General features: G+C 40.5%; 1 protein-coding gene across 2 annotated transcripts in view; it reads left to right on the top strand.

Moving 5' to 3' along the window:
* The first annotated feature begins 4,843 nt into the window (after window positions 1–4,843).
* The window catches only part of NEBL (nebulette), a 257,190-nt gene continuing 240,037 nt past the window's right edge, over window positions 4,844–21,996 (top strand). Inside the window, exons 1-2 of one of the 2 annotated variants that reach the window (XM_054057771.1) lie at window positions 4,844–5,233; window positions 5,957–6,051. In XM_054057771.1, coding sequence (XP_053913746.1) covers window positions 5,165–5,233; window positions 5,957–6,051 — 164 coding nt within the window. In that variant the 5' untranslated portion in view covers window positions 4,844–5,164. The remainder of the gene's footprint in view (window positions 5,234–5,956; window positions 6,052–21,996) is intronic. The other variant, XM_054057772.1, reaches the window with a different exon arrangement.

Genomic DNA, 21,996 nt, shown 5'->3' with positions numbered 1-21,996 from the left:
TGCAGATGAAATGACAGACTGAAATGTTAACCTGGGGCACTGGGAGCAATGTAGCTGCAGCAGTGAGGAACACAGCTCTTACTCTGCTCTGCCTGCACCTGTTTACAAAGCTCATTCCACTCCAACTATACACATGCAAGTTTAATGTGAAGGGTGCACAGGCATCCCAGCCTCTGATGTTGGAATATGTTGGTGAGCCCTAAGTCAGGTTGACTGTTTCTATGCTCCAAAATCATAGAAGACAACTTACGAAATACTGGATGTATGGTTACCCCTTCCTAGTTTTGTTCATTTGCCCCCATCTCTGAATACGCCAGCTAAAAAAGCTAACACTCAAGTATGCACTGCCAAATTCTCCCAACATCCTGTGTATCACTTCACAGAACTCTGCTTGTTTTGTGCACCTGAATTACAAAGTGCATATGCTTCATTGATGCCAGCTGCTTTTTCTGAAATACATATGCACACAGGTAATAAGATTTGCACCAAAATGAAGCTTTCAATCTGCTCTTTGCTCATAAATCGGTTATTTTAGGTTCAAACAAAACCAAATCAAGTAGGTTAACAACCTCCTGTTCAGCGCAATCCAAGTAGCCAGCCCATTTTTTCTAAGCTGTATTGCAGCTAGCTTTTGCCTTTAGGCAAACACAAAGACAAAATATTTTCTTCTCCTTTTTTCCTTTTCATAATTTAAAGAGAAGTTATCAGCCAGGTATCCTGGAAGACCCATTAAGAGGGGAAAATCCTGATCCCATGCATAAAGCAATCGAAACTTCCATTACAACTTTAAGACTGAGAATAAGAGCCACTTCATAATTCTGTAGTTACATTGACTTTTCATTATTGCTCTTTCATGTATCTATTAAGCATGTAACTATTGCAGAATGCTGTATTGAATTTGGACAATTTTTGAGCAAAGAAGAGAGATTTTTATGAACAGAAAACACTGCTGGTGATTGACTAAGCATTTTTGTTCTAGTTTTTCCTTACTCTATTAGATTAAGCTGAAGAGCTAAAAATTGCCTGGAAATGCATATTGAGATTCTACTGCAGAGTGTTTTTTGGGTTTGTTACAGAAAATAATAAAGTCTAACCCTTGCTGCTTCTGTTTCAGTTTTGGTAGGAAAACATTCACTTTTGGGTTTTGCTTTTCTAAAGCTGAAGTTGGAAACAAAATTCCACCGACCCTTGCAGTATAAATTACTCTTTCACAGTAGAGAAATGTGCTTTTAAATTCTCTAACAGCACCCTGGGTAGCTCTAAACAAGGTCACATTAAAGTTGCATTGTTCTTGCTTGAAATCTAACTGTGCAGTTTCTTTATGTGGTTAAATGTAAGCTCAAACAGTAAGGGTCAAAAATTGACTGCCATCTCCTGTGCCAACTAATACAGGTTTAATGTTTTCCCTTTTACATAACTGACAGCCAGAGTTTCACAAAACCTCTTTCAGTATTATTTATCTGTATTGCAGTACTGCTCAGAGGCTTCATCTGCAATTATCAATGCAGTGCTTTAACCATGAGATCATCCATCCACTTTAAATATAATACCTGTTATCTGCTATGTTATGAGGTGGTTACAGCAGTAAGATCGTATTTTGTGTATGGTACCATAATCTGTTAGTTATCCCACTTTTTATACCAGGTATAGAGCTGGTATGAAAAATCAGTAAGATATATCAAATGTTATTTTTACAACAATCCTTCAGAGTATAGGAACATATTGTCATATTTATTCCAGAAAAATGGTTGAATCATGACACTGCAAATGGGGCATCAGGTGTTAATCAAGATACACTACATTCAGCATTTCTTTCTCCACATAATATAATTAAATGGATACATACCTGAATGAAAGAAAACCACATTCTTTGCTGTGTAAAAGACAGATCACTGTGCTTAATTGAACTCCTATTTTATCCAACAGGATTCTATAAATCGATAGCACTGTGAGCAGATTCCACTTGTAGGAATTTGGGTGACATGACAATGCCTTCATGTGATCACAGGCATTTTATGTATGGCCTGGGAAATGCACAGAGAGCTGCAAGACAGAAGCCTTTGCTTTCTTGCTATGCTTAGTTCAAGGATTACAAGGAGCCTATTTTATGGGAAAGAGAGCTGAGGAAGTTCACGAGGAACCTTTTAGAAGGACTGTATCTAAAACATATCCCTATGACCATAGAAACAAGTCTGTATTGGTCATCTCTTTCAAGATGCTTTCAAGTCACTTACAAAATCACAGGGTAACTTTCTAATCTAACAGTGTTTTGAAAGTTTTCTGTCTTGGGTAAAATCCAGTATCAATATGTGAAATCACATACCAACATAATGTTTTTTCTGCAGCACCATTTTCATGTTTACCATCCAAATGAACTGAAAACCTCCCTCTCAAATAAATATAAATGCAGTTGATGATAGTACAGAAATAGGAACTTCAATAATCACCATTTTACCCAGTCATAATCCAATGCTATTAACACTGCTGCCCCAGAAGGCCTTTGTCAGTCGGATCACAGTATGCTGAAAAAAATCTAGTTGTGTTGATGATGTACATTGCTCAGACAAGCATCCACTTTTCAGTCACCTCAGTTAGATAAACAGTCCTGAAATGCACCAGATGAGGTGAACGTAACAGCCTAAACTCTTGGGATGTAACTTATAACTTGTCAATGCATACCAACTGGGAACCAATGCTGGACCGTGCCTAGAGGTCCACCCCCTACTACAGTCTCGTGCTTGTGGCAATAGCTATTTAGCTAGAGCACAAGGTTTTGGCCCTTCTGTGCTTCATAGTCTTTGGTTTACAGCCTCTCTGTGTATGGCATATCTAGGTTTTTGTATTTTGATTTTCTGGACTTTACCATTTTACCATTACTCAGAAAAAGTAAAGACTACTGATAAGAAACATTGCATTGCTTTCTCACAAGCACAGGTGCAGTAGATCTTTCTGCCCCACTGGCTTATATAGAGCAAAAGAACTTGATTTCATTACAGTAGAGCTAGAAAAAAGTTGTTGCTGATGAGGAAGGAGCTCTGTGCTGAGGCCATGAAGATGGTGATTCAGACACTATTTTCCTCCGTTGTAGAGAAAAATAATAAAAGGATCCTGAATTAATGATAAATATTGGACGGCTTTTATAGTACCAAAACACTCAGTTTAGGTATAACTGCAAGTTCTCTTATTGATTTTACTGTTTCATTTTTAGTATTGATATTTTGTTTAACAAAAGTTTTCCCTTCAAGAATAAGGTGGGAGATTTCATTGTGGCATTGATACAGAGAGTAATATCCAAATGATTTTTGTCTGCACACTGAGAAGGTGGCTCTGAATGCATTTTCCTTCATTCCTGGAGCTTCTAGGAATCAAGGCTCTATCTCAAGGCTTCCACATTAGTGGTTTGGGGGAGCTGTATGCCTCTAGTTATTTCTGATAAGAAATAACGGGGCCTTTTCACCCATAAGACATCAGGCTGATGCTGAGCTAAGAAAGAATCTAGTCAGCTAAGAAAGAATTTTTCTTTTTCTCTATATAAGTATCATTCACTGCCGTCTATCTGAGATTAATTACAGTTCCTGCAGAAAACATTGAGTTATCTATTCAAGTTTCCTTTAAAATGCACTCAGATGCCCAGCATTCAGAGTTCCTTGAATAGAAGCCATTGTTCACCACCCGTTGGACTGTCCAACAGAAAGTGTAAGGTAATCTGTACAGCACAGAGGCAGCAGATGATGAGACTTGAGACTCACTGCATGGGCACTGCAGGGTGCTTATGCACCAATTTCTCTCTGGGAAATCTTATTCTGTGGCCAGACTGGTCTTCAGCCCTTTGTGAAAAATTATCATGATGCACAGTGAGAAGACAAATCTTAAATTCCAGATCAAAAATAATTTGGCTCATAACAACAGTAAAAAAATCTGATTCAAAATTTTTGAGAACTGCAAACAGTTAGCATCGACCCCAAACAGACCAACTTGCAGACCGCAATGGAGCCGGTCAGCAGTTTGCCTGTTTGCTACTACCCAGAGACAGCCAAGTAGCCAAAGCAGACAACAAGCATCCACAAGGCTGCCGGCAAACCTGCTTTCCTGTTGCTGGCAGCACAGCCAGCATCTCAACGTTATGGGTTTCATTGGGCGCCAGATATTTGTCTAGATGAGGCAGAAGCAGCTCTACGACTTCCATCATGTAATATTTAAAGCCTGATTAGGTATTTCTCATTTAATCAGATATATTATTAATTTCAATGAAATTACTGTTTCTCCCCACGCCTTTAACCAGGCAGCGCATAAAAGCGGCGTTGCTAAGGAAGAATTATAGCCAAGTACTCCCGTTCAGCTGACTGCATTCTGATTACTTAATAACGCTCAAGTATGTGCAGAATTTGTCCTTGCTGCGCGCCACGGCGAGCTGGAACAGCCCGGGAACAGGCTGCGCGCTGCTCAGCGGGCTGTATCCCAGGTGGCCGAACAAGCCCACGGCTAAGGAAACACGCGTGATTCCCGGCTGTACCGCTCCCACAGCGCGAAAGGAGCAAGTGAAAGCCGAACGGCCAAAGCCTGCTCCGAGGAGCGGGATTAACCATTCGGGTTGAGACGGGGTTGTCCCGCGGGATTGCGGGTATTCCCTGGAGAGCCTCGGAAAGGCAGCAGCGACCCTGAGACCGGATCGGGGTGCCGAGCTGGCGGAACGAGCCCCATTCCTCGCCGGCTGAGGGTCCCCGGGGCCGCCCCCTCACTCCCTCCCTCTCGCCGGGGCAGGTGCATCCCGGAGCCCATCCCGGAACCCCTCCCGCAGCACGGGCGCGGGGCTCGCCCTCGCCTCCCTCGCCCCCTCCCCTCGCTGCGGGCCGGGCTCGGTTTTGCAGCGAGCGCGGGGCTCGGCGTGAGTCAGGGGTGCGGATCGCGCAGGCACCCGGGGGCGGCGGCGGCGGCGGGGGCGGCGGCGGCTCCCCGCCCGCCCACTCGCACATGCTGCCGCGCCGCAGTCAGCTGGAGCGCCGCTCCCTCCCCAGCCGCCGCCGATGACCTCCTCGCCCGCCGGCAGCCGCTGAAGAGCCCCCGGCGTCCCCGCCAGGGCAGGGGATGCTCGATCGGCCGCCCGGAGCCCCGCGCAGCCCAGCCCGCCGCGCAGCCGCCGCCGCCGCCCGAGAGGAGCCGCAGGATGAACCCCCCGTGCGCCCGCTGCGGGAAGGTGGTGTATCCCACCGAGAAAGTCAACTGCCTGGACAAGGTGCTGCGGGGATGCGCCTCCCGGGAGCGCCTGCCCGGGCCGCGGCGGGGGAGCGGGGCGACCCGGCGGGGGCAAACGCGGCTCCTCGGGGGCGACGGGGGGCGAGCGGCGGGCGCGGAGCTCGGGGGGCAGCGGCCGGTCCGAGCGGGGGAGCGGTGCCTCTCGCCGGGGCCGCCGCGGAGGGGGCGGCGGGGAGATGCCGGTTGTGGCAGGATAGCAGCGGTGAGGCTGTGACAGATGCGCCAAATCGGCGTCCCCGGGAAGGCGAGGCGGTAGGAGATACCGGGGGGGGGGGGGGGGGGGGGGAATACTGTATTATCTGCTAAATTTAGTGTCTGTTCGGCGCACCAAAAAGCCACCCGTCACACCGGTTAGTGGTCTTATTGGCGTGGTGTGGTGTTCTTAGCAAGAAGCGTAATTATTTTTTTTTTCCTTAATGAGGCAAAATGTCAAACTCCTGCTTCAGTTACCTTTAAAATAATCCTGGGAAGGTCAGCGTGCAGAGGTCTTTGCGTTTGCCTTATCAGAGAATTTACATATCTGAGAGTGTTTCAGAAGCACCTTTGATTTTGAGTGAAAGTAATTCTTTTGGTTTTGTTTACAGAGCACTGTAATGCATGGCCAAAACATTGATGTGAAACTGTGTTTTTATGCCTACTGTACCCTAATATAGCTTTCAAAACATCAGCATTGTAAGTAATTCCACTTTACATTTCTTTACAGTACTGGCATAAAGGATGTTTCCACTGTGAAGTTTGCAAAATGGCTCTGAACATGAATAACTACAAAGGATATGAAAAGAAACCTTATTGCAATGCGTGAGTATTGTAAATGTCAAGTCTTGCAGAAATGCACACGAAAAGGGAGCCTGGCTGTGGATATTGTTAAATAGGTATTGCCGTGCGATAAAAAACTTAATCTAGACATGTAGAGGTGCAGTCTAGACCAGTTCAGTATTTGACTTGCATTGAAGTGACAGAAGATGAAACTACTTGATTGTGATGTGTTTAGGCAGTGTTTTAATATCAGGTCTCAGGATACAGGTCCTTTTCTCCCAGAAAGTGTCAGATTTGGTGCCGACTCCTGTTATGTTGGCTATCGGCCTGCTGGATTGCAGCTATCCATTATGTAGCTCTGTTCAGGGTTGTGGACCTCATCAGCATTTTATAACAGGAAAACAAACAACGTGCTCCGGGCTGAGTAGGTTACTGGAGACAATATCCTGTTAGAGATCCTGACAACTTGTTTTTAAAAACTGTTACATTGTTCAAATATCTCAGATTACTGAGCGAGATATTTACAAAATCTTTGCTTGTAGGGCTTCATGCCATTTTGCATTTTGCTTCTGTCTTAGATTTTGCCAAGGAAAATAGATACATTTTGGTTGTAGAGTATGATCATGTTGTTTTCCACTTTTAGATGTTGTTGTGTGGGTTTTGAAGAGTGCTTTGATGTTTGGCATGCAAATACTGCAGAAGAGCATTTTGATACATGTAGAAGAAAGGTGCTTTTTGTTCTTTGTACCATGATCCTAAGGTTTCCTAGGTGACTTTCAGTATGTTTTAATCTTTAGAAGCAGTTATGATATGCTTTGTTAGAAGGATATTTCTAAAGAATGTAGAGTAAAATTTTATATTATGTGTTGTTCATATGTTATTTTCACCTTTACCTTCTTAAAACATATGCATTAAGAAATGGAATTTTGGAACTACAAGCATGTTGGATTTTTTTTTTCCAGAAATAGTCTCTTGTACTCAAATTTGTTTCATATTGAGGTAGACAGTCTACGGCTGGCCGTCACAGGATAGTTCAACAGCATATGCTCATTTCTTCCAGGCTAAAATTGAAGCTAGTCAGTGCCTCTATGTCTAAAATACAAGTTGAGTTGTAAAAACTACTGTGCTGCCAAAACTCAAAACACCTGTTTCAGTGTGCACAGTTGTGCTTAGATTGCTTTAGGAACATATGGAGTTACACACATACATTTCTAGCTTTCCTTGAAGTACTCTGCACTGTATGAGGGTGTCATTAGACCTCTTGTAATAAAGTGTTGTTGGTTGCCCATCTTAGGTGCTGTAGAAAAAAACTCTGTAGGAATGGAGTTCATGCTTCAGCAGGTAGCACACTACGAATTGAGACTACCTTGGAGGTTATTTGCTCTAGATGAGACTCCTCTTGTGGTACTTTTTGAGCTGAAGTAGAGGCTTACGTCCTTTACAATGATTAGAACTCTGATAATACTTTTACCTAGATTTTTTGTGCTTAAATTTAAACAATGATACTTTGGTTTCTTGGTCTTTCCTTGGTAATCAGATACTCACTTGTACTTAATAACACTGTTTTTTCACAAAGTCCTCAAGCTATACACTGGTATTTCCATGCCGTGCTTATTTAACTTCTGTTATGGGACAGATTTTCATCTATGTAGTTATGCTACACGGTGTGTCGTTATATTTACAGATGATGGGGAACATAGATGATGGATATGTTGTGTACCCTCCTTGTTCTGTTCTTCCTCGTAGTTGCTTTAATGAGCTTTAGAATAGTGATCCTTGAAAAAATAACCTCTACCTTGGAAATGTCCCTCAAGCCTGGTGTCTGAAACGGGAGGAAACAATGTAAAACTGTGAAAGAATGTGTTTCTTCTCTTAAAGCAGAGACAGTATTTAATGTATAGTATATCAACATTTTGCATTTTGTTCTCACATTTTGGTAAACTTAAGTGTATTTTTTTTTTTTTTGAGAGACTTTAATCAAATAATGTAAATAGTCTTAGGTGTTCTGTGGAACCATGAAGGGAACACCAAGGTGTGCTTTGTGGTTTCAACAAACTTTAGTATCATTAAAGGGATAAGATGTTTATGCAAAACTGTGTTTTGAAAACAGAGTTGATTTAAATTATCGCGTTCAGTCACAGTACTCTTGCATCTAAAAGGTTACTTATTTGCAAAGCAGACACTATATTAAAGTGTTTCAAATTATGGTGTCTTATTCAGTATTCATTAATAAAAGGCAAATCCATTTTTGTGTTAAATACTACTTGATCAGAAAATCTGCAAAGAAAAGTATGCAAATTTACTGATACAAACAACTACAAGCACTTAACAACAAGCAATTACTGTTGGACTCTTTATTGAGGCCATCCATCAATGAGAGTGTAATTTGTAGGTAAAAGTGAAGACGTATGCACTAATTTGAATGGAAGACCAATATCGTAAAGTTGTTTATTAGGTTTAGAGGCCATAGTTAGCTTTTTGTAAGGACAAGTTGAAAAGCTGTATCTTCAATAATTTCTCTATCTGTTAGTTCACAGTTTGGATAATGCACTTGAATATGTTTTGATTTCTTTTTTTTCAGATGCTGAAATTAATACTCTTTGCATTTCTGGCAAAGATCAGAAGTTACTTTTAACTGTAAAGCATAGTTGTGCTTCTATTAATATGAGAAAAGGAGATTGATTTGTAGTGTTCAAACTGTAGTTGTGGTGGAGGAAAGTAAGGTTGTACAGATTAACAGCAACTAGCATACCAAGAAGGGAATATATTGTGAAATACTTTAATTCAGTGACCATTAAAAAAGACTAGAAATACTTGTAAATGGAGGACTCTGGCTTTTTTAAGGACAAGTTTTATTTTGGGTAGCCCGTCAAGTTTCTAGCTAAATGGTTCTATATGTTCCTTGTGATAAGGATACACTGATAGCAAAATTGATGACTGGACTGCTGATATCAGAAAACTGGTACGGGTCAAGAAGCTGAGTTAGTATTGCACTTCTGATACTGCTTTTGTAAGTTGTAAATTTAGGACAGATTTTGCAACTAGGTTATAAGGGAAAACTTTGTTTAGATGTGCTTGTGTATCATATGGCTTTGAAAAGAGTGATGTTTGTATCACAGAATTTCCATGAGAAGAATTTCCTTGATCTGTCTTCTTTAAACACTTAATATCTCCTACTTGTAGAGAAAAGATTATACAATCTGTCTATTTTTTTTAATTTACATAATTTGTAAGCTGTTTGCATCAGAATGGTTTCTCCTTGTTTGCATGGTGCCTAGAATATTGTGCTTTGATCTCAGCTGGGACCTTCAAGTAGTACAGTACTCTCATGACTTATGGCATTGTGTTTCTCACTTTACTTACACTCACGTTTGATCTGAAAGGCCTCATACACAACATTTTGAATCTTGTGGATGCTTAGCGTGTGGACCCTGCTAGATTTCTCTTGCAATTTTAGTTTTGCCTTTTACTTGCTGTGTGACTTTAGATATGCCACGTTGCCACAGGGCTGCCTGATTTGTTAAGTAATGTTGATGAGACTAAGGGCTTAGACTTATAGCTCAGTTTTGCAGTTCAGCCAGGTTCTATGCACTGCCCAACACAGGTGAGTGAGCCACGCTTTGTCTCTCTGAATGTGCATATAGGTAGCAAAAGAAGGGTTAGGATGATTAGAATGGCTTGGATAATCTGATAATTTGTTAAATCAAGGTGGCTTTATTGGAAATCTGAACTTCTATTCCCCTTTAATATTTCCAGATAGAGATTATTAATACTTATTTAATGTATTTGGAAATGATAAGAAGAAAAGTTGTTATTACTTGCAAACTCAGAGCTCATTCTTTCCAGCTGCGAATAACCAAAGTAATGCAAGAAAATGAATGGCATTTTGGCAGCTAACCATCTGTGTACTAGTTCTCAAGCTTGTTAAATGATTGAATCATGTAGGATGATTATATGGTAACTCATTCTTACGAATATTCATATAAATACTCTTTTTGACAGATTCACTAGACCAAAACATAAGACTACTTTTTTTTTTTTTTTTTTTCCAAAATGTAGAAACTGAAATGCATATTTTTGGAATGTTCTCTGTGCATTAGCTATACCTGCTGATGCAAACAGACTTCCTGCATGCGTGAACACATCCAACAGAGACATGTTTTTTAATTTCTGCAAAACCCAATATCTTAAGCTTATGCAGACCTGATATACCCTCTTGCCAAAAGCAGACAACCTCACTGTTGGAATAAATCCTTCTGAAATATTTAGTATCTAAAATTTTAATTGTAGCCTGCACGCAGGGTAGCTTCATTAAAGTTTTTATTTATGACAGTCACCATATGGAATGGTTACGTAACTTTGAAATTTGAATCTACTGTCATCAGTCTTAGTGTATATTATTGACATGAAGGAAAACTCATCATCACTTAATTTTTTCTAGATTTAATTTCTTTTTAACTCATGATGGTAGGAAATAGATATGCAAATACATTTGAAATATTGTTAGAGGAATTGTACTACAGTTTCAATCTGTAAGTACAGTCAAACTTTCCTTTTTAAGATACTATCAGGGAGGAATGAAAGATGTTACTTATTTCATACCAGCTTGGAAATGGTAAGGGCATGGTAAAACTTTCTGGATGGTCAGATGGATTGGCAAGTGGAAGTGGTTGTTTGTAATCAGTGGATGAATGTGGCTGTTAAATGGAATCCATTGTCCTGAAAGGTGAACTGGTGTATAGAAATCTGGTTTTAGCTGCAAAATATGAGTGGGTTTTCTTTCTACCAGTCAGAAAACTTCTAGAAGGTGACTAGGAGTGTGATGATGATGATATTTTTACTAAAAATAACTGGCATTATCTTATTTTTCTGTATTGATTTCAGCAGATTATTATTTCTCACTCTAAATATCATAGGATGAATCATAGAATGGTTTGAGTTGGAAGGGACCTTAAAGATCATCTAGTTCCAACACCGCTGCCATAGGCAGGGACACCTCCTGCTAGATTAGGCTTCTCAAGGCCTCATCTAACCTGGCCTTGAACACCTGGAGGGATGTGTTCAAGGGCAACCTGGGAAACCTATTTCAGTTCCTCACCACCCTCATTGAGAAAAATTTCCTGTTTATGTCTAGTCTAAATCTGCCCTTCTCCAAATTATAGCCATTCCCCCTAGTCCTATCAATACATGCCTTTGTAAAAATTCCCTCCCCAGATTTCTTGTAGGGCCCCCTTCAGGTACTGGAAGGTTACTGTAAGAGTCTTCTCTTCTCCAGGCTGAACCACCCCAACTCTCTCCGCTTGTCCTTGTATGGGAGGTGCTCCAGGCCTCTGACCACCTTCATAGCCCTCCTCTGGACCTGTTTCAACAGTTCTATATCGCTCTTATGTTGAGGATGCCAGAACTGGACACAGTACTCCAAGTGGGGTCTCACAAGAGTGGAACAGATGGGCAGAATCACCTCCCTTGACCTGATGGCCACGCTTCTTTTGATTCAGCGCAGGATATGGTTGGCCTTCTGGGCTGTGAGCACACATTACAAGCTCATGAGAAGTTGAGCTTCTCATCAATCATCACCTTAAAGTCCTTCTCCACTAGGCTGCTTTCAATATATGACAGGAAGAAAGAAATTGATTAGGTAGGGAGGAGCAAGAGTAATATGATGGAGCCACTTCTAAGAATTGCAGTAGAGAGAGCACACAGAGAAACAGATTTGTATTTTCTATTTCTCCATCTTCAGCTGTTACTGAAAAACAATTTACTTAGTGTAAAAAGATAACACTGAGTTTGGTTTGAGGAGGAAGATTGTTTAATTGCATGGTTAACTTTACAGCCAGTTCTGTATTTTTTTTCCCCTTGTTTTGGGCTTTTCAGCTGTTTCAGATCATTAGATTTGATCAAAAGTGAACTATTATATACGTCAACCCAAAACGGTCATTCTTATAAAAAGAAACACAGAAACAAGCCAGAAACTCCCATACAGACATTCTTAGAAGGCAAGGATTTTCACTTTATCATTCTATACTTTGTGTGTTGAAGACTTTCTTCGTAATATTATTGAGTAGTGCAAATTACAGAACAACTACAAAAACAGCTGGTAGGGGCCTCAGGTCACAGCCAAATGCACTGTTATTTAAGTCCATTATTTCTTGTTCAGCATCCCAAAAGTATGATCTCCAGTTTTTGAAAACAGTTATGTTGTCTCCCCTTGACCATCTGTTTTTTAAACAAAAGAGCCCAAACTCTTTCCTCATAGATCATATTTTCTGGTAATTCTTGTTTCTCTCCTTTCAATTATCTCCAAATGCTCCATACATATATATATTCTTTGAATTGCAGTGCCCAGCGGAGCATTACCAGAGCTGCTGGAAAAGCGAGTGAGCCTATGCAACTCTTACATAATTTTTCTCCTAAGTCCCAGTACAGTCTTTGCCTTTTTTTTGTTGATGCAAAATGCAAACAATTGTTAAGTCATATTCAGTTGTTGTGGGCTATAATTTTATCTTTCTATGCAGAATTGCAACCTCAGCAGTTGTTATTTTCCAGTATCTGAGTAGTTAATTGTTCTTGGCTAAGCTCAGAATCTTCCACTTGATTCTCATTGAACTAAATCTCCATTTTTCCTCAGGCTTTTTCTCTAATTTGTCAAGTTAATTTTATATTCTAATTTTGTTCTCTAATGTGCTTGCAGCCCCCTCCTATCAACCCTCCCACCAGAGAGCCTGTAAGCACATTGCAAATTTAATAAGTGTAATCTTCATTTCACCACCCAGATCACTAGCTGAAGGCTCGCTGGAAGGGTATGTACCTCTGTGGTACCTCTGGTGCGGCCTTCCCTTCTGTAATGAGCAGTGGTGGAAGAGTGAGGTACTTTATCTTCTCTACCTATCCATGGAGTGCTAGATCAAGTGTTAAATTTTGTGTAAGAAAGAAAATAAAATAGTGAAAGAGCATAATCATTGTGGGTATATATGAAAGCTCTGCTTAAATATGAGGTGCAGCTTTGAGTACTCTTGTAGAGGAAACATAGAATCATAGAATCATGTAGCTTGGAAAAGACCTTTAAGATCCTTGAGTCCAGCCCTTAACCTAGCACTGCCAAGGCAACACTAAACCATGTTCCGAAGCTGCTTTGTGCTGTGGTATTTTACTTGTTTAATTGAATATTGAGTCCAAATTAGTATTGGTGTTAATCACTAATGAAAGGGAAAGCAGGACAAGAAGCCGAGCTTATTTGCTAGAACAACTAAGGAACTTCTTAGACAAAATATATTTGAATCTCTGGAAGGTGTTTGATGTGTATCTTTAAACTCTTTGAAGATGGCACATGAGAACAGTTTGTCAGAGCTGCTGAATACAGTGCATGAATCAGATGATGGTTAGTTCGATTACTAAACAAGACACAGGTCTTGGGAAGAGTTGGGCTATGTTTTTATTGCTGTGACTGTGTCTGAGTAATGGGATGCAAAAACATTTCTTGTGTTCCTTTTCAGCACGTTCCATTGGCCGTGTCATGATTTTATGTTTGATCAAGTCCTGCATATGACTTCTTATATGCTTGTGCTGGTGGGTGTGCAGGGAGAGCATTCTGTGCTCTAACAGGTCCCTTGGTTTGCACTGTTGCAAGCTGTGAAGAGCCCCATGGAGTGGTTTCAGCTTAGCTGCAGCCAGCCTGCTTCCCTGCTGGTGCAAATGGAGTGGAAAAGCTGCCCCAAGGGAGATGAGTTGTTACCTTTTTTTCTCTCTGAGCAGGTGAATCCTCAGACTGCATTGAGCCAGTATTGCTGTGCCTAGTACCCGATGTGAGCATACGCTCTGTGTTTGGAATTCGTGTGTTTCCATATTCTGCCTGGTATAACTGCTCCAAAGGGACAATTACAATGTAGTGTTACTTAGAATGTTGCTGAGGCAAATAAATAGAAAATATGCAAATAATATGTGATACTTTTTATTTTTATGCAAGACTGCAATAAACATGACATTCAAAGCTATTTGCAAGAAACGCTTGTAGAAATTCTTGCAGTGTGGAATCTTGATCTGTTGCCAGTTTGTCTTTGCTCAAGTAAATATATGTTCATAATTTGTGTGATCATTGGTCATTTTAGACTGCAGATAATTATTTCCAAGGACGAATGTGCATCTTCGCAGTACCTGTAGTCATGGAATATATACGTGAACATAAGGTCCGAGGAGACCTTATAGCAACCTTCCAGTACCTTAAGGGGGCCTACAAGAAAGCTGGGGAGGGACTTTCTATAAAGGCATGTAATGATAGGACTAGGGGGAACGGCTATAAATTGGAGAGAGGAAGATTTAGACTAGGGGTTAGGAGGACTTTTTTCATGATGAGGGTGATGAGGCAGTGGCACAGGTTGCCCAGGGAAGTTGTGGCTGCCCCATCCCTGGAGGTGTTCAAGACCAGGTTGGGTGGGGTCTTGGGCAGCCTGGTCTGGTGGGAGGTGTCCCTGCCCGTGGCAGAGGGGTTGGAATTAGACGATCTTTAAGGTCCCTTCCAACTCAAACTATTCTGTGATTCTATGATAAATTTTTAGGGGACTGTATCTACTGAGAGGCAGTTTCAGTAAGTGGTATATTTTGTGCTTGCTAGTATCTTAGCCACTATTGATGCTCAACATAATCTCTTTTTTTCTTAATAGCTATTACTTTCTGTACTCTTAAAGATTGATGAAGTTTGTTTCATTATATTTACTGAAGTATTTAGGCAACAGAACAAGAACAATAGGTGAAATTCTGCGATTCCAAATAATTTACTTGTTTGCGTTGTGTAGCTTGAGCTTTAGAAGAGGTAATAATCAGTTGTAGCAACCGTGTGAAATCTTGATGATATGTTTTGTTAACAGCTTTGTGATTTAACCATTTGGGGTTTTAAATGTTCTGTGCCACAGAATTTTCTGTCGTATTTACCAAAGGACTTAAAAATATGTGTATTTTCACTTTCCTGAACTTTAAGATCTGTGTAGCTCTGCTCATGTTGATGGTTGCACGTAAACCTGCTGTTCTGGTATTCTCTATATACTTTATAAAGCTTGAAGAACAGTAAGTGTGTGTTCCAATATTTCATGTCACTTTGAATTTTCAGAGTTGGAGATATCGATAGAGAACGACAACATCATGTCAGTCAGCTTATTGTCAAGAAGCATGTTTTGCTGTTTGTGTATAATGTTAGTGGAAACTTGCCATCATTATCCAGACAACACACAATCTTGGCTGTGTGGGGTGCTTAGAGAAACCTTGCTAAATTATGAAGTTGTGGAACTTACACTGAGGGCAGAGTTTGGCTCTGTGATGTTGAGGTTCCTTGAAAAGGAGACAGTAGGCAAGACTCACAAGGGAAAAGTTTGCTGTAAGAAGTGGTTGAAGTACTTGTTGAAAAACAGATCTGCCTGAATATAAATGAAATCAATCAGTTCATGCTGCCCCTCTTTATGTCATCTCACGCAGCAACTTTGTGAAAAACAAAAAAATCCATGGATCACTGAATTTCTTCTCTCTGTGTCTCCCTTTGTCTTCTGGTATTAGAGTTGATGTTCTCTCAGTGTTGGCCAAGGTATTTTTTGCTTTGCTTTTTATTTGTGTTGCCAGTGTAACTTTTATTTATACCAGGAGAGAAAGTCTGGGTGATGAGCAGTACAGAATTTTTAGTCTTTGGTATTTCCTCTTCCACCTGTCTCTCCTACTCCCATCCTTCAAATTCCCCTGTTCTTGATTGCGGTGGAATTGTATGGTGGTAGCGCACAAAAATGTGTGATCAGTGTGATGCTTGAGAAAAAAAATACAGCAGCTTAGCTTTAAAAATGAAAAACTAATAGTAATTTTGCTAGTAATCGTGTAAGCATGTATTGTACAGGCTTTGCTGGGTAGTGCATAGTTACTCTTGAAGGAGGACTTCTTAAAATATAAAATTATATGAAAGCTCTGTAAGTTTCCTCCTTGCTTCACAGTTTCATGAAATCATAGTTGGTTTTTTTTTTTTTTTTTCACTTAGGAGACCAAATGTTTGGAGGTGATCCATCATGTTCTACCTCTCTAAATGACAGCATTTTTCACATAGGTGTATTAATGCAATGACAATTTAACACATTTAAAAATAAATTCATGCTGCATTTTAATTGAATACTTCATTTTTTTTTAACTCAGCAAACTAAATCATAATAACTGTTTTGTTTTGTTCCAGTTTTACTCTGAAAGAGTTCATACTGGTTATGCAATTCCTTCTATCATCAGAAAAATATAAATAGAAATACTGAGGGAAAGATTTTTAAAAACATGCTGATTTTAGACCTAGTTAAAATGCAAGCGGCTAAGCTTGTAGAAGGGAAAAGTGTTAAGATGAAATAAATTGCCTAAATATAAAAGCATGGGCTATTTATACTGAACAGTGTAGAGCAGCATACGTTCAACACAGTAAGAGGTTGGCATGTTGCATAGCACACATGGTTGTGTGCATCTATGAATGCAATGGGGAAGAAATTTCTGACTGGATTTGTCAGATCATACAAAAAGAAAAGGGGCTATTATGAGGATTTCTAGCAACAGGAGTGCTCAATATGTGGTTGACCATGAGATGATTAGCACTGTTACAACTGACAGCATGCTTTGTATGTTGCTGTCAGGGAGGATGCAGTTCATGTTTTAAAGACCCTGCCTGAAAATATATACATAGAAAAGCAAAGCTTCCTAAGGCACTCCAGTTTAGTCTTTTGAAGCTACTGTATGTTTGATGCAGTGATGCTTGTGTCTTGTTGATGTTCGTATTTGATGGCTAGGAGGGAAGTGATATTGATGAGGGGTGAAAAAAAAAAAAAGGAATGCCTGTTGGAAGATTTGTTTAAAAAAAAGATTGTTGAACGGACCATTCTGTAGGCATATTTGATATAAATTTTGCTGTAATATAGGAAGGTCTGAGAATTTTGATTTGAAGTAGTTGGTAGGAATTTGTCAGGCTATTGGAAAACAGAGATGAAGTTGGTTACAGCAGTTATTAGCATAACTTCTTGAAACCCTGTCATGTCAGCACAAAATTGTTAGGAGAAAGGTTGAAAGGGAAAACCAGGCTGGAGGAAAAAATATAAAAAGATGTATTTAGAAGAACAATATTCCCTGAAATTTGTGAAAGAAATTGACACCTTTAGCAAATGAGACTGAGAGGTGAGGTGAGTATTATGGGAAACTTAATTGTGATGATGTGTCTGCTTACACAAAGGAGGGAAAAAAAGAGTGTGAATGCAGAGTAAGCAAGGATAGATGAAAAAGAGAAATAATTAATTTATAAAAATGTGTGTTGGGATTTAAAAAAGTTTAGCAATAGCAAACAAAATTTCTGAAATGGTTGCACTTTTGAGTCTTTGATTAGGAATGGGGTACTGTCGTGGTGCATAATCAGTTGGGATATGTCATGAGCTTTTGGCTTATTTTGGTCTGCAAATCAAAAGGGAGATTAAACACAGTCATTCTTGGGTAACTATTTAAAATGCTATGTGGCTTGTATCATAGTTATGTCAGAAATGTTGGAAAGCCGTGGTAACAAGAAAGGAAGAAGCTGGAAAAGGAAAAGGAAGAGCAAGTAGATGAGCTGTAGTTGAGTTAATGGTCAGTCTACTCTATGTCATGCTTCTCCATGCAGCCATGTCTTGATTCTTGCAGGGGATGACACAGAATATTTGCTCACAGTCTGAGTTCTGTTAATTCTGTCATTATTTTAACAATAATAAATGGATTGATGTTCAGAATAGAATAAGATATACTGTTATTATACGAAGTATGATTTGGTTTATTGGCACTGCAGGTACTGACAATTTTGTTCTGCTTTGAGGGACTTGCAGTGAGGTTTTAAAATTATGAAGTTAGTAATTCATAAGAAATATCAGGACAATTTGAAAAAAAAATTAAGTGAGAAATGTTATATGCCCTCTGAAATATGTCCTTGTACACTGAAGCAAAAGGCTACCCCAGGAAGTTCAAAAGCTTGAGGGAAAAACTAAGGATCATGTGTGAAAATGACATCAGCATATGTGATTAGTTTTTCTGATAGTCTAATGCAAGTGAGAGTATATTGCAAACTGTTTTTTCCCCAGTAAGATGATGATGGATATTCTTCTGGGCAGTAATAACTTAGATTGATGCTGCTAATGTTTTGCATTTATCAATTATGAACAACTCAACATAGCCAGAAAATAATTTTTGGAATTTTTGAAATGTAAGAGGTCATTTGGTTCCAAAGGCTACTAAGCTGCTTCAGTACCTGAGAGTATTTTTATAAAACTTAGAAATCTTAAAATTTAGTTATAAATAGAGCTTTCTGTACTTGTTACTTCAGGAAGTTTGGAAAGACATTCTGAAGTCTGAACACAAGCTGGTCAAGCCTTGCATTAATTTCTCCTTGTGCTAAAGACCTTCTTGCAGGATAACTCTTGTCTTTGTGGAGGAAAGACTCGAAAGAGCAGCATTCAGTTTCTGTTACTGATTAAATGCTTAACTTTCATGACCATGCTACTGCTGTTTCAAGCCTCATTTGGGTCAGCAGCAGGAGTCTGTCCTACTGCCCAAAAGGCAATGACAGATTACGTCTCCTACGCAGAATAATACTGTATGTGGAATATGTTAAAAAAAGGAAAATTTAACCTTGTCAGGCTGGGTATGGATGCGAAGGAGACTATAATATGCTCTTAGAAGTTGAAGCGAATAGAGTAAAAATGGTTATTTTTTTTTTAACTACCTATTTCACCCAGGGGATAATAGAACCCCCCTTTTTTCATAGCCTTACTCCATCCTGGCACTTTTGCTGTGCTGGAGACACAGACTTAGTTCAGTGTCTAAACTAAGTCTGGCAGACTTAGTTCAGTGAGCAAATAGGCCCTTTAGTTTTCCTCTGCTGTTTTAATTTGTACTTCAGCAAAGCTGCAGTGCTATTGAGTGTCAGATCTCTCCAGAAGGATTCTTGTCGGCATTGCATGCCTCAGGTGTGGCAGTAATTCAACATCTGCTGTGCTAGGACCATTGCCCATGGTGAAAGGCAGGTGTGTCTCCTGCATTTTCCATCTGCACTGTTTGTATTCATCTTGAATCTCATGTATAAATGTTTCAGGCTCTCTTTTTGATGTGTATCTTCAAAAAGACTGCTACAATAAGGTGCTACTTCAAAGCTGGGATAACAGATATTAATACATGCAGTGAGTAGTAACTACACATCTTATACAAAAGCAATCAGAAGTGGATGTTCAGAAACAGACTTACAATCGGTCTTTGCAGTTGATAATATAGTAGATTAACAGTTCATAGTAATAGTTAATACTGATTAACTTTATACTGGTTCTAATATTTTTCAGTAGAAAAATTTCTTACCAGATGTTTTGCATGAATCTACCAGTTTCAACTTTTTTTTTTTTTTCTGTAGGAATCTGTATTTTGACTGTGTTGGTTCTATAGTAGTAGAATGCTTAATTTCATGGACCAGGTATTTAGCTTTGTCAATTGGACTTACTTTGCCTAAGTATATTTTACTAAAACAATTGTTATAGAAACATAACATAACATATAGAAACATAATATTATCTGTATTAATTACATATGTTGATTTTATCACAGATGTATGTTACATTTAGCATTATGATGACAATTTACAAATAACCTATAAATGTGGAAGGAGATAGAATACCTTATTTTCAAGAGCACAGAGTTGTAATATAGCTGGAATTCTTTACTATAGCTTGTGAAGAAGAGCCATTTTAAGAGCAAATGTTTTTTTTGAAAACAGTCTGAATATTAAAAAAAAAATCCAAGATCATAATTCCTCTCGAAAAAGAACTGTTTTTCCCAGTCACATGTAATAGTAAGAATGCTTTGTGTATTCATGCAACTGTATGTGAGAAGTTCTGCTGCTCCGTGAAGTATAGGAGGAAGTTTTAAAGGAAGTTCACAGTAGCGATCACAGAATCACAGAATCACAAGGTTGGAAAGGACCCATTGGATCATCAAGTCCAACCATTCCTAACACTCCCTAAACCATGTCCCTAAGCACTTCATCCACCCGTTCCTTAAACACCTCCATGGAAGGCGACTCGACCACCTCCCTGGGCAGCCTGTTCCAGTACCCAATGACTCTTACTGTGAAGAATTTTTTTCTGATATCCAACCTGAACCTCCCCTGACGGAGCTTCAGGCCATTCCCTCTTGTCCTGTCCCCTGTCACCTGGGAGAAGAGGCCAGCTCCCTCCTCTCCACAACCTCCTTTCAGGTAGTTGTAGAGAGTAATAAGGTCTCCCCTCAGCCTCCTCTTCTCCAGGCTAAACAACCCCAGCTCTCTCAGCCGCTCCTCATAAGACTTGTTTTCCAGCCCCCTCACCAGCTTCGTTGCCCTTCTCTGGACACACTCCAGAGCCTCAACATCCTTCTTGTGGTGAGGGGTCCAGAACTGAACACAGTACTCAAGGTGCGGTCTCACCAGTGCTGAGTACAGAGGGAGAATAACCTCTCTGGACCTGCTGGTCACACCGTTTCTGATACAAGCCAAGATGCCGTTGGCCTTCTTGGCCACCTGGGCACACTGCTGGCTCATGTTCAGTTGGCTGTCAACCAGCACCCCCAGGTCCTTCTCTTCCGTGCAGCTCTCCAGCCATTCTTCCCCCAGTCTGTAGCGCTGCATAGGGTTGTTGTGCCCCAAGTGCAGGACCCGGCATTTGGTCTTGTTAAACCTCATCCCATTGGTCTCGGCCCAGCAGTCCAGCCTGTTCAGATCCCTTTGCAGAGCCTCCCTACCCTCCAGCAGGTCGACACTTCCTCCCAGCTTGGTGTCATCTGCAAACTTGCTGTGGGTGCACTCGATGCCTTCATCCAGGTCATTGATAAAGACATTGAACAGAGCTGGACCCAGCACTGAGCCCTGAGGAACTCCACTTGTGACTGGCCTCGAGCTGGAGTTAACTCCATTGACCACCACTCTCTGGGCCCGGCCATCCAACCAGTTTTCAACCCAGGAGAGTGTGCGCCTGTCCAGGCCAGAGGCTGACAGTTTCTGAAGCAGAATGCTGTGAGAAACTGTGTCAAAGGCTTTACTGAAGTCCAAGAAGACTACATCCACAGCCTTTCCCCCATCCAGTAGTTGAGTGATTTTGTCATAGAAGGTGATCAGGTTAGTTTGGCAAGATCTGCCTTTTGTAAACCCATGTTGACTGGGCCTGATCACCCGGTTCTCTTGCATGTGCTTCATGATAGCACTCAAGATTACCTGTTCCATGACTTTCCCTGGCACTGAGGTGAGACTGACAGGCCTGTAGTTCCCCGGATCCTCTCTGCAACCCTTCTTGTAGATGGGCACAACATCAGCCAGCCTCCAGTCTAGTGGAACTTCCCCAGTCAGCCAGGACCTCTGGAAGATGATGGATAGGGGTTTGGAAAGGACATCCGCCAGCTCCTTCAATACTCTTGGGTGGATCCCATCCGGCCCCATAGACTTGTGGGCGTCTAGCTGGGCAAGCAAGTCTCTAACTGCCTCCTCTTGGATCACGGGAGCCTCAATCTGCCCCTCTAACTCTTGGATTTGTAAACAGAAGGAACAACTTTCTTTGCTATTAAAGACTGAGGCGAAGAAGGCATTAAGTACCTCAGCCTTGTCCTTATCCCCTGTCACTGTTATTCCTTCTGCATCCACTAGAGACTGGATATTCTCCCTCGTCCTCCTTCTCCTGTTAATGTACTTGTAGAAAGTCATAGAGCACATTTAATACGTGGACTTTATAGCTATTGCAGTCTACAGTTTTAAATTTCTTTTTAGATGTGTGTTCTTTTAATTTTATTAGGGCTTTATTAACAACTGTGTTGCTTCTTTTTTATATAGGCCTCAATTAACATTCAGTCAACCACCACACTGGTGCACTCCCTATTACTTTATTATGTCAAGGATTGTATAAGAAGGACTATCCACAAGTATGTTGAATATTGCCCTGGAAAACAGAGACTTGAGGTTCAATG

This window comes from Cuculus canorus, chromosome 2 (assembly GCF_017976375.1).
Source record: "Cuculus canorus isolate bCucCan1 chromosome 2, bCucCan1.pri, whole genome shotgun sequence".
NCBI lineage: Eukaryota > Metazoa > Chordata > Aves > Cuculiformes > Cuculidae > Cuculus > Cuculus canorus.
This window is presented reverse-complemented; position numbering and strand designations above follow the sequence as displayed.